Here is a 14,013-nt window from a genome sequence, read left to right as displayed (position 1 = left end):
TGATTAGTTAGATTATTGATGTACGTAGGATTGCGGATTTGGTGTAGTATTGATGTGATGTATGCACTGTTGTTTGTAGCCTAATTGTGGTGTCTAATTATAGGTTGCAAAGAGTAAGAATTTTGACAGTTTGACTGTCAGATTCTTGCATGGGGGTGAATTTGAATTGGGTAAGAATGGTGAATTGGTGTATAAGGGTGGGGAGTGCACTAATTTTCTTATAGACCCAGATGAACTCTGTTATTGGGAGTTTTTTGAGTTTGGGAAGCAAAGTGGGATGGATTGGGTGAATCAACTGTTTTACCAAATTCCTGGGTTGAGTGTGGACAAAGGTTTGAGAGTAATCCATGGGGATGAAGAATGTAGAGTGATGAGTGAGTTAGGGGTTCAAAATAGGGGTATTGTTGTGTATGCTATGCAGTATGATTATGACACACTTCATGCACATATTGAGCCTAGTGAAACTAAGGAAGTTGGTGTGAGTCAACCTGTTCCAAAGGAAAGTGATGTTGGCAAATCTACCCAATCCAAAACAGCAGAAAAATAGTTGAAATTCCCCCAACTAAATCCAAGAAAAGAAAAAAAATGACTCCCAAGAAGGGACCACAGACAAAGTTGTTCACACCCCCAAACACTTGTCCTGGTCAAAAGAAAGATGCTGCCACATCATCACCAAAAGCAGCCACCACATCATCTTTTAAAAAAGATGCCTACCTTCCCCAAAATCCACCTACATCTTCATCACAACACACTGACCCAACCACCACTATTAATATAACAGATATAATCCCAAGCACAAAGAACCTGAAGCCCCCTTACCCTCTTATGAGATTCCTACCTTTAGTCAAACTGAGTTTCCAAACCTTTCTCAATTCCCATATTTAGACTTTGCCTCTACTGCTAGTTTGCCTACTGTAGACACAAATTTTGTGGAAGACTATGATTGGGAGGATAGTAGGCTAGACAACCCTTTGAACTGGAGAGATTTAGTTGGTTCTGATGGTGAGTCTAGTGATGGAGAAGATCCACCATATGACCCTGAGGATGATGGAGAAGGTGAGGGAGGGAATCAAGATAAGGGTGTAGATGGTGATGGTGATGAGGGTCCTAAAGATCTAAAAGCTGAGGCAGCTGAAGATATAGAAGAAACTCAATTCATTGATGCAGAAACTAATGAGAGTGATGATGAGCTAAGGGAAGCAAGGGATAGAGTTAAGGATTGTAACTCTAGGATACTTAAATTAGCTTAGCAGTTGGAAAAGGAAGCCTGCGAGGGGAAGGTAGTTGATGATAGTGGTGTTGGCAAAGAAGTAGAATATGAGGGAGGTTTGAGAAGTGATTGTGATGATGATGAAGACATTGACACCCCAACTGGCAGTGATGATGAGGTAGAAGGTGTTAAGGGGGAGGTAGTGAGGCCTGATGGTGATTTCACCAAGTTTAAATGGAAGGTAGGTCAAAGATTTGCAAACAATACAGACTTTAAGGATGTTGTAACTAAATATGCAGTGATGCAAGGGGAGGGATTTGAAATACACTGTGAGTTGGAAAGACAAGCAGAGGTTAGGAGTTAAATGTGTTGGAGATTGCCCCTTTTATGTGTACTGTTCAATGCATTCAAGGGATTCAACATGGATGGTGAAGACTGCAGTTGATTCACATACATGCCATAGGAACATGAGTAAGAATAGGCAACTTAAAACTACTTGGGTGGCAAAGAAGTTGCTAGAGGTTTTCAGAGCTAGGCCACATTGGCCAGTAAAGAAATTGTTGAAACTGTAAGAAGAGCTTACAAAATGATTGTGTCTAGAGACTTTGCATACAAAGTCAAGTATAGGGCTCACAGGCTGTTGCATGGCTCTATGAAAGAGCATTACATGAAGGTTGAGAGATACTTAAAGGCATTGCAAGGTGAAAGTCCACAGACTGTGTTGAAGTTGGTAGTTGCTCCACAACCCAATACTTCTACCCTAATGTTTCAAAGGTTATTCACATGTTTTGATGGTGTTAGAGAGGGGTGGAAGGCAGGATGTAGGGGAGTGATATGTGTTGATGCAGCTTTTCTAAAGACTTTCCTAGGGGGTCAGATCTTGAGTGTTGTATCAAGGGACCCTAATGAGCAAATGTATCCTATTTGTTGGGCTGTGGTGGAAGGGGAAAACAGTCTGTCATGGGAGTGGTTCTTCAACCATCTCAAGTCATGTTTGGACCTTGGGGATGGTGAAGGGGTTGCTGTGATTTCAGATGAGCATCAGGTGACACTTTATGCTTATTTCATTTGTTTGGTTTTCTTAATTCATTGATTATAAATGTATGTAATGCTATGGTGTTTGATGCTGTTTTTTGTAGGCTATACTTAGTGTTGTTGCTGTGGTGCTCCCTAAGGCAGAGCATAGGCACTGTGCCAGGCATATTTATGCCCTTTGGCACAGGACATATAAAGGAGAGGAGATGAAGCTGCAGTTCTGGAAGATAGCCAAATGCTACAATGAAGCTGATTTCAATGATGCAATAGAAAAACTGACTGAAATAAATCCAGAGGCTGCTCTTGCATTCAAGAGGTATAACCCTAAGTTCTTTTGTAGAGCATTCATGAACCCATGTATCAAAACTGATGCTATCACAAACAATATGGCTGAAACATTTAATGCTTACATCATTAATGCTAGGACTAAGCACTTAATTTTCATGTTTGAGGATATTAGGGTTGCCTTGATGCAAAGGTTAGTAAAAAAAAAAAAAAAGAGAAGAAATGGAGAAATGGACTTCTGTAATTTGTCCTAGGGTATAAGCTAGGTTAGAGAAAGAGAAAGAAAAGGCAGCAAACTGTGATGTACTGCCTTCATATGAGAGTAAGTTTAATGTGAGATTTTACTATGACCATGTCAATGTAGACTTAGTTGGTAGGAGTTGTAGTTGTAGAAAGTGGAATATGGTAGGCATTCCATGCTGCCATGCTATTGCTTGCATTTTTTTAAAAAAATAGACAACCTGAGGCTTATGTTGATGACTGCTACAAAGTGGAAACTTATAAGAAGGTGTATAGTGGGTCCATTCCTCCTTGTGAAGGGGAGAAGTATTGGCCAATGATTCTATGTAATTTGGACCCCCCACCTATCAAGATAGGTCCTGGCAGACCCAGGAAGAACAGGATCAAGCACCCCCTTGAGAATCCTAAGAAGCCAGGTTCTCTAAGTAGGTCAGACATTAAGATGACATGCTCCAAATGCAACAAGAAGGGGCACAACAAGAGGGGCTGTCAAGAGAAGGATTATGAAGCAATAGCACCACCTGCAAAAAAGCCTAAGGGAAGACCAAAAGGACCTGCAGCAACACCTGTACCAACACAACAATCCCAGTTAGCTTCATCTTCAACTCCAGCAACAGGCCCAACTGCAACAGGAACCTCTGCCCATCACAACACTTCTGCACAACCCAGTCAGTTAGGAAGGGGTGGAAGGCTCATTCTCTCTGGTGAGGGGTCTAGAGGTGTGTCTCAGACCATTACTAGATCCCAATCTGCAGCTCAGGGAAGAGGGAGGGGCAGAGGAAGGGGAGTTGCAGAGAGAGGCTTTGAATCTGGTGAGGCACCAGTTCCAGGACAAGGGAGAGGAAGGGCTAGGGGTAAAGGGAGAGCAAAGTCAATAATTGGAATTGGTGTCTTGTTTGGTGATGATGGAAACCCAATGGTAAGCTAATGCAGCTTTGTGAATTTTTTGTGTATTTTTTTAAATTTTTTTTTGCCAATTTCATGCCTTTCTGTCAATTTCTTACCAATTTTTTTATGTCTCAGGTTCCAGCAACAAGGGCAAGATCTATATCTGACCTATGATGCATCAGTCCTTGTGCAGCCTGAATCCTTGATGGAGCTGAAGTCTTTTCTGTGGTTTATGCGTGAAGAATCATGAAACTTTTGTGTACTTATGTTTTAGTCCATGGAACTAGTACTATTTTCATTTGTTTCTGTTAAACAAACATGCTGTGTTTTTTTTATGTGGTTGTGCACTTTGAACAAGTGCTATTAAACAATGTTGGGCCTCTTTTGATGTATTAGCAAACTACTGTGATCAGTTTATGTCAACTTTTATGTCAAAGGCCTAATTTTAATGTCATTTTTTATGTCATTTTTTATGCCTATTTTTTATGTCATTTTTTATGCCTATTTTTTATGTCATTTTTTGCAAAATTTGCTATCATCAAAGATTATACAAGTGCTGTCAAAACAGGTGTGCAAATTGTAAACAAAAACTAACCAAATTCCATACATTATTCAATATAGCTTATCCATAACACATCCATTACAGCCCCTAGTTATGAGTCAAACTATTTAAAAAAAAAACAACAACAAACAACATCAAAGAAACAAACATTGCCAAAAACAAAGTTTTTCCAGTCCTACTCAATTTCTCTAACTCAATCCTCATTTCAATGACTTCTTTCTTCATTTCTTTCAATTCTTCCTCCAACTTAGCTTTCTTCAACTGCAATTTCTTTATTTTTTCATCTCTGAAATTTTGTTCAACCTCTAATTCACATATGATAGTATCCTTTTCCAACAACTTGAACTGGTACTCTTCAACATCAGTGTGCTCATTTACCCATTTGAAAAAATCGCACTGAGTGTCCTACACAAATTACAAATCAATAAACAAAATAAATACACAAACAATCCATTTGCCACAATTCAACACAAAGTTAGATTTAACTTACTGGCCACATAGGACAACCATAGAACTTCATCCCAAAATTAGGGCCTTTTCTCACTATCTTAATTAGAGTTTTTTTCCCACAATTATTGCAGCGAACTTGCGCATTCCCAACCCTGATGTTGCTCGAGGATGAACCTGATGCGTATGAGTTAGACCTCCTAGCAGCCATGCTCAGTTCAAAGAATGGAAAAAGAAGATGGAGAAAGAAAGAACGAACAAAAAAAAATAAAAAGGGAAGAAACAAAGAGGAGAAGAACAGGGGAAAAGAACAGGGTAGGGGGATATTTTATAGAGAAAGTGGAAATAACCTAACGGTTATATTCCACGTAGGCTAAGGGGAGGGGGAATTTAAGTCAATCCTTGACTTTACCCCAACATACAGGCCACGTCATCAAGTTTACCTGCTGCATCAGGTCACCCATAATTTTGTTTCATTTTGGGAAGAAGTATAGGAAAGGTGGTGTTATTGTGGAATAATCAAAAGGTGGTGTTATTTAGGGAAGACCGGCCAAAGGTCGTGTTATTTTTGACAAATTTTCCAAAAAGAAATAAAACAAGTATTTAAAAACGACCGAAAAAGGCAAATAGAGCAAGTATTTAAAAACGGAGAGAGCATTTCCTTTGTTTTTTTAGTTTATTCTTTCGTTTATTATGGTTATCAATGTACAAGTTCACCCATTATTATTTTCAATCATTAATTGGTAAAAGTTACAATTAATAAGGTGACATTTTGAAAACATATATTAGAACAATTTTTACAAATTCACATTGCACTATATTTATCAAAATTCTAAATTAAATTAAAGTAGAATTTATGAATAGTGTCGAAATTTAAAATATGTCAACTACCAAAGAATGAACAAATAAAAATACAGTGTTTATTTAATTTTAATCTACTAGAGTCCGAAACTTTGTATACCTGTTGGAAGACAATGTTTCATCAGAAGATTGGGGGTTGAAATAATCGTAGAGGTTGTCTGGCACCGCGGCAATCTCAATGCCATTGACAAAGGCCAAAGAACCCGTCAATGTGGGTGAAAAGGTAAGTTTGAGCCGCGAGGACGTAGCCATAACAAGGAACTCTTTCCCAATAACAGGATCAGGAAAAGAGTTCTTGAAGAATTGCTGGTGAAGATAAGCGCTATAGTTACCTAAAAGGGTGAAGGAACCATTGCCTCCGTCGGCCTTTAGAGTTAGAAAGAAGTTATCAACGGAGGTATTGTCGTAGGTGGCTGAAGTGTAGAAGTAAAGGCGCACGATTTTAGGGCCGGGCGAGATGGGGAAGGAATAAGTGAAAGGTGAATGGAAAATGCGAGCTCCGCTACAAGGGGGTTTGCCTGAATAGGATGGATCCTCATTGGTGACGTGGGCTACTTTCGTGGCATCTTTGTTGGCTGTTAAAGGCGCGAAGGTTGAGTCCTCGTCGGTGTACCATGTTTTGTTATCCGCAGAGGTGGTGGTGGGTGATCCGCAGTTGATGAGGTAATTGTTAGTCTTGCAACTGCTTGGTGTGATTAGTAGGGCTGTTAGTGTAATAAGGCTAATAATGTAGGAGAAGGATTGCAATAAGTTTAGCATTTTTTTAATTATTATTTTATTTTGTGTACGTACTGAATGTGGATAGTTTCATCTTAAGTTATGTACATTGCTGATATTATACTCCGTAGTAGACTGCAAGCGTCAGTCGCCGTAAAGTGATTTTTAATTTTTTCTAATTTATGACTTCAATTTTCATCCCAAGATAAGTATTCTGATCAATATCATTGGTCCTTGGCTTCCGTGAGATTGGGTGCACCAAATGTCCCATCTATACGGCTGCACCGACGACCACATGAAAAGTAAAATGATATTTTTAGGCACATGAAAACTAATATTATACGCGTATTCAAATAAAATGACTATTTATAAAAAGTTTTGAATGAAACTACTCTATTACTGTATCATCAAAGTTAATAATTAATATGCATGCTCACTCAGTAAGGTTTTTGCCTTATTTTTATTAATCCTTCAACAAATTTCACTTGTAGTCTTGTACAATATTGTATTTTATTTAAACTAACTTTCTACACTTTTTGGCGAATCAACAATGGTGAAGCTTGTTGCCTTTACTATTCACTAAAGATGAAGCCGAATTTATCAAATAAAAGACCATATATAAGTGAGTATTAGAAAAAGCTGTACAAAGTACATAAAATAATTGGTGGGTCAAGTACTATTTACATAATTAATGAGATCAAATTCACTATATAAGCTTCATTTGATATTTTATATCTTCAGAAGTAACCTCCCAATCACATACTACACAATACACTTATTTTTTCCATTTTTATAAGAAATTAAATCGATCATACGAGAGAGGTAAACACCATGAGTAAGAGTAACATTCTGTTCGTTCGTCGTCCTTGTTTCTCCCCTTCAACTCTTCTGTTGATCCTACTAGTTTTCAGTTTGAGCACCAACCTTGTCGTTGCCAATCAATGCACCGGAACAATTGGTATGCGGAACAACCTTATCTGTAAAGCTAACATTTATGGGAACTGCTTATGTGGAGGCGGGTCAACTGATAGGTGCAAACCGTACCTGAGATGCCCTCGTGCACCAGGGTCTAGATCCGATGATTAAATGTACCGGGATAGTCTGATGTCAATTATTTGTGTCCTAAACGAAAGTGTAATTTGTTATATTGTTCATGCTTTGGTAGCTTGGTATAAAATGTATGTAATCTATCATGGATATGATGTTTGTAGATTCAAAAAGATGGAATGATAAGAACATCGATCAACTTGTCAAACTTACCCCTTTATCATTTCAATACCTAAGTACTTCAATTTGAATATGACACTTCATACTTTTTTTAGTCTATATATCCATTTCTTTTAGTTTATACTCACTTTGTGCGTACTATATGTTACATACACATACTATTATCTTGGTTCGAAAATAATGACACGCTGCGTACTACGTAGTATATGTTACATACACATACTATTATCTTGGCTAAATAATTTACTGAACCTTCAAATCTACGGCTTGGCTGGGAATGCATATTGGATAGACACTGGCTGTGTGTAAAAAAATGCAGGCCGCGTGATGGTGCTTGAAGAGTGACAGAATTGTTACTGAGCATAAGTTCAATTGAAGATATAATTGGTCTGTCTGCAGGGTTGTTTTGGACACACAACAAACCGATACGGATGCATCTCAATATGACAATATCTCAATTTCTCTAAGCCTATAAACCAAGCAACGCCACCAATTAACATTATCAATTTATCATTATGTTGATGTTTGTAAAAACCAAAAAAATTAATTTAATCAAACTATATATATATTTTTTTTAATTTCAAATTAAAATCCTGTTATGTTTATATAATTGGCATCATGGTAAGGATTCAATAAAGAATATAACTGATTTTTTTTATTTTTTTTTTTTTTTAAAAAAAAAAAAACAAAGAAAAAAATAATGACACGCAAAGTAGCAAATTAAGACTTTTCTTAGCTAATTTTAAAAATACATACACAAAATTAGATTTTACTCTGTACCACCTGACTCGTCTCCATATAATAGAGTTGAATAGTAAACGTAGAAAAACATTGACTTCCAGAGTAAAAGAGATGAACCAAAAACCAAAAACTCTCTGCTAATACTAGCCTTAAATTTCAATTCCACAGAATCCTAATTAGCACTACCCAATACCCATCATTAATTTAATTTTCTTGTGCAGATAATTCAATCAACCATGCTTATCTACCCTCAACTTCTCCCTTCAATTTTCTCACTACTCCTCTTCCTACCAATTGCTACCTCTTACCAACATAATGAATCGTACCATCCAAAAGACCATTGTTTTATCAAATTTGGCCTCTCTAAATTTGACCAATCCCTTGAATGGCGAAGCGACGAAGATTTTCTCGTTGATCCACCATCCGCCGTAGCTGCTAACACATCAGCTACGGCGGTGGGGGTCAAATCACCATATGACAAGGCCAGAATGTTTCGAGCCACTGTCACTTATTCCATTCCCGTCAATTCTTCGGGGCCTAAACTCGTCCGCCTCTACTTATACCCACCAACCTCGACAATCTATAACCCCGTTATCGACACCAGTACATCTTCCCTCAACCTCATAATAAATGGATTCCAAGTACTACGCAACTTTAGCGCATACCTTGTTGCTTCCAACGCTAATGCCAACCCAAATACCACAGCGCAAGTAAGTAATGGCCTTGTGAGGGAGATCTACGTCACCGTAGCAGAAGAACGAGATCATAGTAAAAAATCTATCAACTTAACCTTCTCTCCAAGCAGTCCTAATGGGTTCGGGTTCATCAACAGCGTAGAGATTATATCTGTGCCTCAATGGCTGTACATTAACCGGTCATCGGATAACCCGCAACAAGTTCTTTATCTAGAAGGTGGTCCTCCAGGTTATGTGTTGGATCCTTATGATTTTCCAAACTCTTTAGCTATGGAAAATGTTATACGGTTGAATGTTGGTGGATACACTGTGGATCCTTCTCAAGACACTGGGATTGACCGGACTTGGTACAATGACGTTAACTTTGTGCGGTAATTACTTCTCTTTCTCTTGTATTGTTTATTCCCAAATTCTCCAAAAAGACGAGTGTATATTAATTTATCTTACAAGTATTAGTTTTTTATAGTATGTAATCATGAAACTATAAGATACAATTATAAGTTACACTTTAAGGGGTTAAAGTTACCATAAAAATAGTTAAAGTTACCCTTAAACTGACCGTCTTACAATGAAATTAATGTACACCCGTCTTACACAAAACTTATTGTTTAGCACATCATCTAATGGGAAATTTGAATTATAATATCTTTAATTAATTTAACTCTCATAAAATATTTGTATAAAGAAAGTGGTTTTAATTTGAATCATGTTATGTTACAACATTAAAGAAGAACATGACATGGGAGTTCGAGGTTGATAATGGATTTAATTATCTGGTGAGACTCCATTTTTGTGAGTTAGACTCTACCTTCTTCAGCAATATTAACCGTAGATTGTTCTCTATATACATCAACAATCAAATGGCCTGGCAAAATATGGATGTCCTTCGTGTTGCTGGCGGCTTGTACATTCCAATTCATACAGATTTTGTAATTCTTGTCAATGAAACTAGTAGCCGGAGCAGAGTTCTTCTCTCGGTGACCCTTATTCCCGACTTTGATACACAGTAAGTTCTTCATTCTATTTCGTTTTTTTTTTTAACAAACAATTGATCAAATGAACAAGTACGCAACTAATCTATAAGTGTAAATTAACTTGATAACATACTTTTTGTGTCCATCTAAGCTAATTAAGCGAGTAGATTAAAATAGACAAACATATTTTTTTTGTTAATATAATTTAGTATATGTACAACATATGTTTACAACAGTTGCATGTCAAAATTTTTTGTACAACTATTTCGAAGGATTATGCCTTGCTAAAATTGCTACATTATTTTTATTTTAAATTAAAAAAAATCTGAGTATTTAAAAGTATTTACTTTAATTTCTGACTGAAGCAATTTTAATTTGCAAAACTTGATATCCTTGGTAATTTATGTTGCATTTAGCTATGCCGATGCATTGCTCAATGGGCTGGAGATTTTCAAGTTGAGCTCAACAAGTGGTTCGCTTGCTGCACCAAATCCTGCTCCCTCCAAAAGTATGATACAAGCTCCTATTAGTACACAAACACCAGCAAAATCAAAACATTTGCCTCTAATCATCGGAAGCATCCTTGGAGCGACTCTAGTTTCACTTTTGATATTTGTATGTCTTATCATCATATATCGAAGGAATAAGAAGCAGCAAAAATACGTGAGTACAACCACCACGGAGAAGAGTAGCAAGTTAAAGTGGATATTACCATTATATGATTCCGCCAGCTCCACGGTAACTACAGCTAGTGTGGCTTCTAAACTGCCGTCTGATCTTTGCCGGTATTTCACATTAGCCCAAATTAAGGCCGCCACTCGTGATTTCGACAAAGACCTTATTATAGGAACTGGTGGGTTTGGAAAAGTTTACAAGGGTACTTTCGATGATGGAAACACTACTGTGGCTATCAAGCGCCTTAACTCGACATCAAAGCAAGGAGCTCATGAGTTCCAAACTGAGATCGAGATGTTGTCGAGGCTAAGACATGTGCACTTGGTGTCCTTGATTGGATACTGTGAAGACTTTGGTGAGATGATCCTCGTGTACGAGTACATGCCAAATGGCACCCTACGAGATCACTTGTTGTATAAGCATAACCCTCAAATAAGTCACACATCATTGTCATGGAAGCAACGCCTAATGATTTGCTTAGGTTCAGCTCGCGGCCTACATTATCTCCATGCGGGTGCAAAACACCTTATCATCCACCGCGATGTTAAGTCTACCAACATCCTTCTCGATGAAAAGTGGACGGCCAAAGTCTCCGACTTTGGCCTCTCCAAGGTTGGACCTGACCATACTGAAGCGGGTGCTACTTATGTTAGCACCGCGGTCAAAGGGAGTGCAGGGTACTTAGATCCTGAATACTATCGATGTCACCAATTGACGGAGAAATCCGATGTGTACTCCTTTGGAGTAGTCTTGTTCGAAGTTTTATGTGCTCGCGCTGCAGTGAACCCAAACCTTCCTAAATAACAAGCAAATTTAGCAATATGGGCACGAAGTCACTACAAAAAAGGAACCCTCCATACTATTGTAGACCCGAACCTTACGGGGCAGATTGCACCCGAGAGTCTAAGGAAGTTCGGTGAGATAGCTAACATGTGTGTTCGTGATCGAGCGATCGAGCGTCCCTCGATGGGAGACGTAGTGTGGGGGTTAGAGTTTGCGTTACAACTTCAAGAAACTGCCGAAGATAACAACATCGCAAATGGTACACCGGATGAAAGTTTCGATCTAAGTATTAGTTATCTAAGTGCTATCGATGTTGGTTTTACAGATAATGATATATCGACGAACTCAGGAGATAACTTTTCTCAAAGTAGTGTTGTCGAAGGTACTTCAAAGAAGTTTATGGACAGTAACAGTAAATCTACGACGAGTTCATCTTCGGATTATCTTGCTCATTCCAAACCTGGTTCAGTCTTTTCTGAGATCACTCATCCGACATCAAGATGAATCTATTCCATCTTTTTTTACAAGAAACTAGTTATATTGCTATATTAAAAACAACTTTCATGTAATTTTTTATTTTTGCCATGTATATGACTATATGAGATATATACATCATCATTACAAATCACTTCATCCTTTGAGCAAAATATTTGTTAAGGAGTAGTAATCTTCTTCTAAGGTTTGGTTTAGGCAATAACAAACATGTATCTAAAGTGCGCTCTATATTCACTCAATTCATTTAAATGAAATTATCATAAATATATAAGTTTTAAATTGAATTTCGGTAGTCAAAACCTTTGTAAGAATTTTTTTTTCCCTATGTTATATGAGCTTATTTTTCTTGCATAGAAATAAGGTGAAAAAAATGGACTAAACAAAAAATAAAATAAAATAAAAATAAAATGGAAAGGAATACTTAACCCTGCATTTTCCTAATTTTGTTCGACTCACTTTAGGTTTTCGTTAGTTACTCGATCTAAGTTCTTTTTTTTTTTTTTTTTTTTGAAATAATACTCGATCTAAGTTCTATTCACTTTTATTTTATTCCTTTTAAACCCTCTCCTATGGTGAGACTCAAGTGAGTATTTTTAGAAGAGAGAAAGTAGTTATTTTTTATAATATATAACAATAAGTTGGTATCTAAACTTAGCAACTCCAAAAGAAAGTTGTTAAGTTTAGATATTCAACTTTGAGTCTCATTTAACGAAAAGTGTGGGCTCCTTGTCAATATTTTAATATATTTTATAATTTAGTTAAGTTTACCTTTTATTATTATTATTATTATTATTATTATTATTATTATTATTATTATTATTATTTAATCTTACAATATTTGATGAGGGATATCCAATCAATTCCCTAGATTAACATAATTTGTTGATAAACATAATTTGTTTATCTGGGGGTGTAATTGTTTTTTCAAGTATCAGTGGAGGGGTATATGCGTCTTTTCATGTACTAGTTGAGGGGTACATGTATAATTTCCTTACCAAACAGTAAAGCAAAAGGCAAATAGTAGTTGGACAGCTCATCAAAAGTACTGAATAAATTACCCTGTTTTTTCAATATATTTACAAAAATGCCACCAGATTAACAAAAATTCGTTTATCTAGCAGATTAACTTGTATTTTCCCATATTTGATAGTATTAAAAATGAAATGGATTTGGTGGGCATAAATTGAAAGTGACATTTGTATACTTTAGAGAGTCTCACTATTAAAAAGTGTGTACGGTATCACCATTGAAGGTAAAAAATAACTCATTTTTGTATTTCAATATTCAAACTTGAGGAAAAAAAACTTAAGTCACTGTTTATTCTTTTTTTAAAGAACTTAAGTCACTTTTATTCTTTTTTAAAGAACTTAAGTCACTTTTTAAATAAATCTCTTACCTTATATCTCTTTGCTTTTGTTTACTAGACTTTTGCTTTTTAAAAAGAAACCAAACAGCATCCTTTCAATACTAGCTTTCTTTGAGAGTGAAACTAATCAAGTAACTATAAAAGTAGGAAATGAAGAAAAGTAAAAGAAGAGTAGCAAGAATTATTAGAACTAGACAAACAAAGCAAAGACATAAAAGTAAAAGAGACTAGCAAATTTAAGAAGTGTCCTACAAGTGGCTCAATAATATATACAAAGATGATTGATCAACAATGAGAGTGATGAATTGAAAGGACGGTTTAAATTATCATAACGAGTCAAGAGTCAAGATCAACGAACCCATACAATTAGCCAGCTTTATTTTATAATAGTGTTCCTTTTTCTTGTCATTTCCATGTTCAAATAAAGGTCCACTAGTTAGATATGTATCAAGAGTACGTTAAGTGGTGGAGAGCAAATTCCATGCAAATGTTGAATTTTTTCCTTACAACATTGTGGTATTGAATTGATTGATTATAACGTATAGTGATTGTACAAGTTGCACAAAATTAAAGTGATCATGTAATTGACTTGAATAGTCAATGGTCGTCGTCGTAGTACTTGGTAAGTTTAAACATTAAATTGTAATATTGTATGCCATATTGAACAAGACAAATATTCATTAACTTGTACGACTGGAGTTATGCTATGGACCAATACAATTTTCATGAAAATGTTACATTAATCAATGAACTTCAATTCGTGTAGAGTATGACCACTGAGTATTAAGGTAGATTGGTAGAACGTCTTTTAC

General features: G+C 36.4%; 1 protein-coding gene and 1 pseudogene across 1 annotated transcript; one reads left to right on the top strand and one right to left on the bottom strand.

Moving 5' to 3' along the window:
• Window positions 1-4,177: 4,177 nt before the first annotated feature.
• Window positions 4,178-6,168, bottom strand: LOC110705795. Its single transcript, XM_021883730.1, has 3 exons — window positions 5,629-6,168; window positions 4,711-4,844; window positions 4,178-4,625 (listed from the first exon to the last, which is right to left on the bottom strand). Exons 1-3 carry the CDS (start codon window positions 5,711-5,713, stop codon window positions 4,308-4,310), a joined length of 537 nt encoding a protein of 178 aa, XP_021739422.1. The 5' UTR covers window positions 5,714-6,168; the 3' UTR covers window positions 4,178-4,307.
• A 1,997-nt stretch (window positions 6,169-8,165) lies between these two features.
• LOC110705282 lies at window positions 8,166-11,973 on the top strand (annotated as a pseudogene).
• Window positions 11,974-14,013: the final 2,040 nt, after the last annotated feature.

The sequence above is a fragment of the Chenopodium quinoa genome, unplaced genomic scaffold (genome assembly GCF_001683475.1).
Source record: "Chenopodium quinoa cultivar QQ74 unplaced genomic scaffold, ASM168347v1, whole genome shotgun sequence".
Lineage (NCBI taxonomy): Eukaryota > Viridiplantae > Streptophyta > Magnoliopsida > Caryophyllales > Amaranthaceae > Chenopodium > Chenopodium quinoa.
Note: the sequence above shows the minus strand (reverse complement) of the source record. Positions and strands in the feature narration are given on the sequence as shown.

Bases quoted from the DNA above. Each gene is read 5' to 3' on its own strand.
- LOC110705795 (XM_021883730.1), bottom strand. From the start codon at position 5,713: ATGGCATTGAGATTGCCGCGGTGCCAGACAACCTCTACGATTATTTCA. The intron at 4,845-5,628 runs GTATACAAAGTT...CATACGCATCAG, and splicing joins GAAACATTGTCTTCCAACAG to GTTCATCCTCGAGCAACATC. The intron at 4,626-4,710 runs GTAAGTTAAATC...TAATTTGTGTAG, and splicing joins ATGGTTGTCCTATGTGGCCA to GACACTCAGTGCGATTTTTT.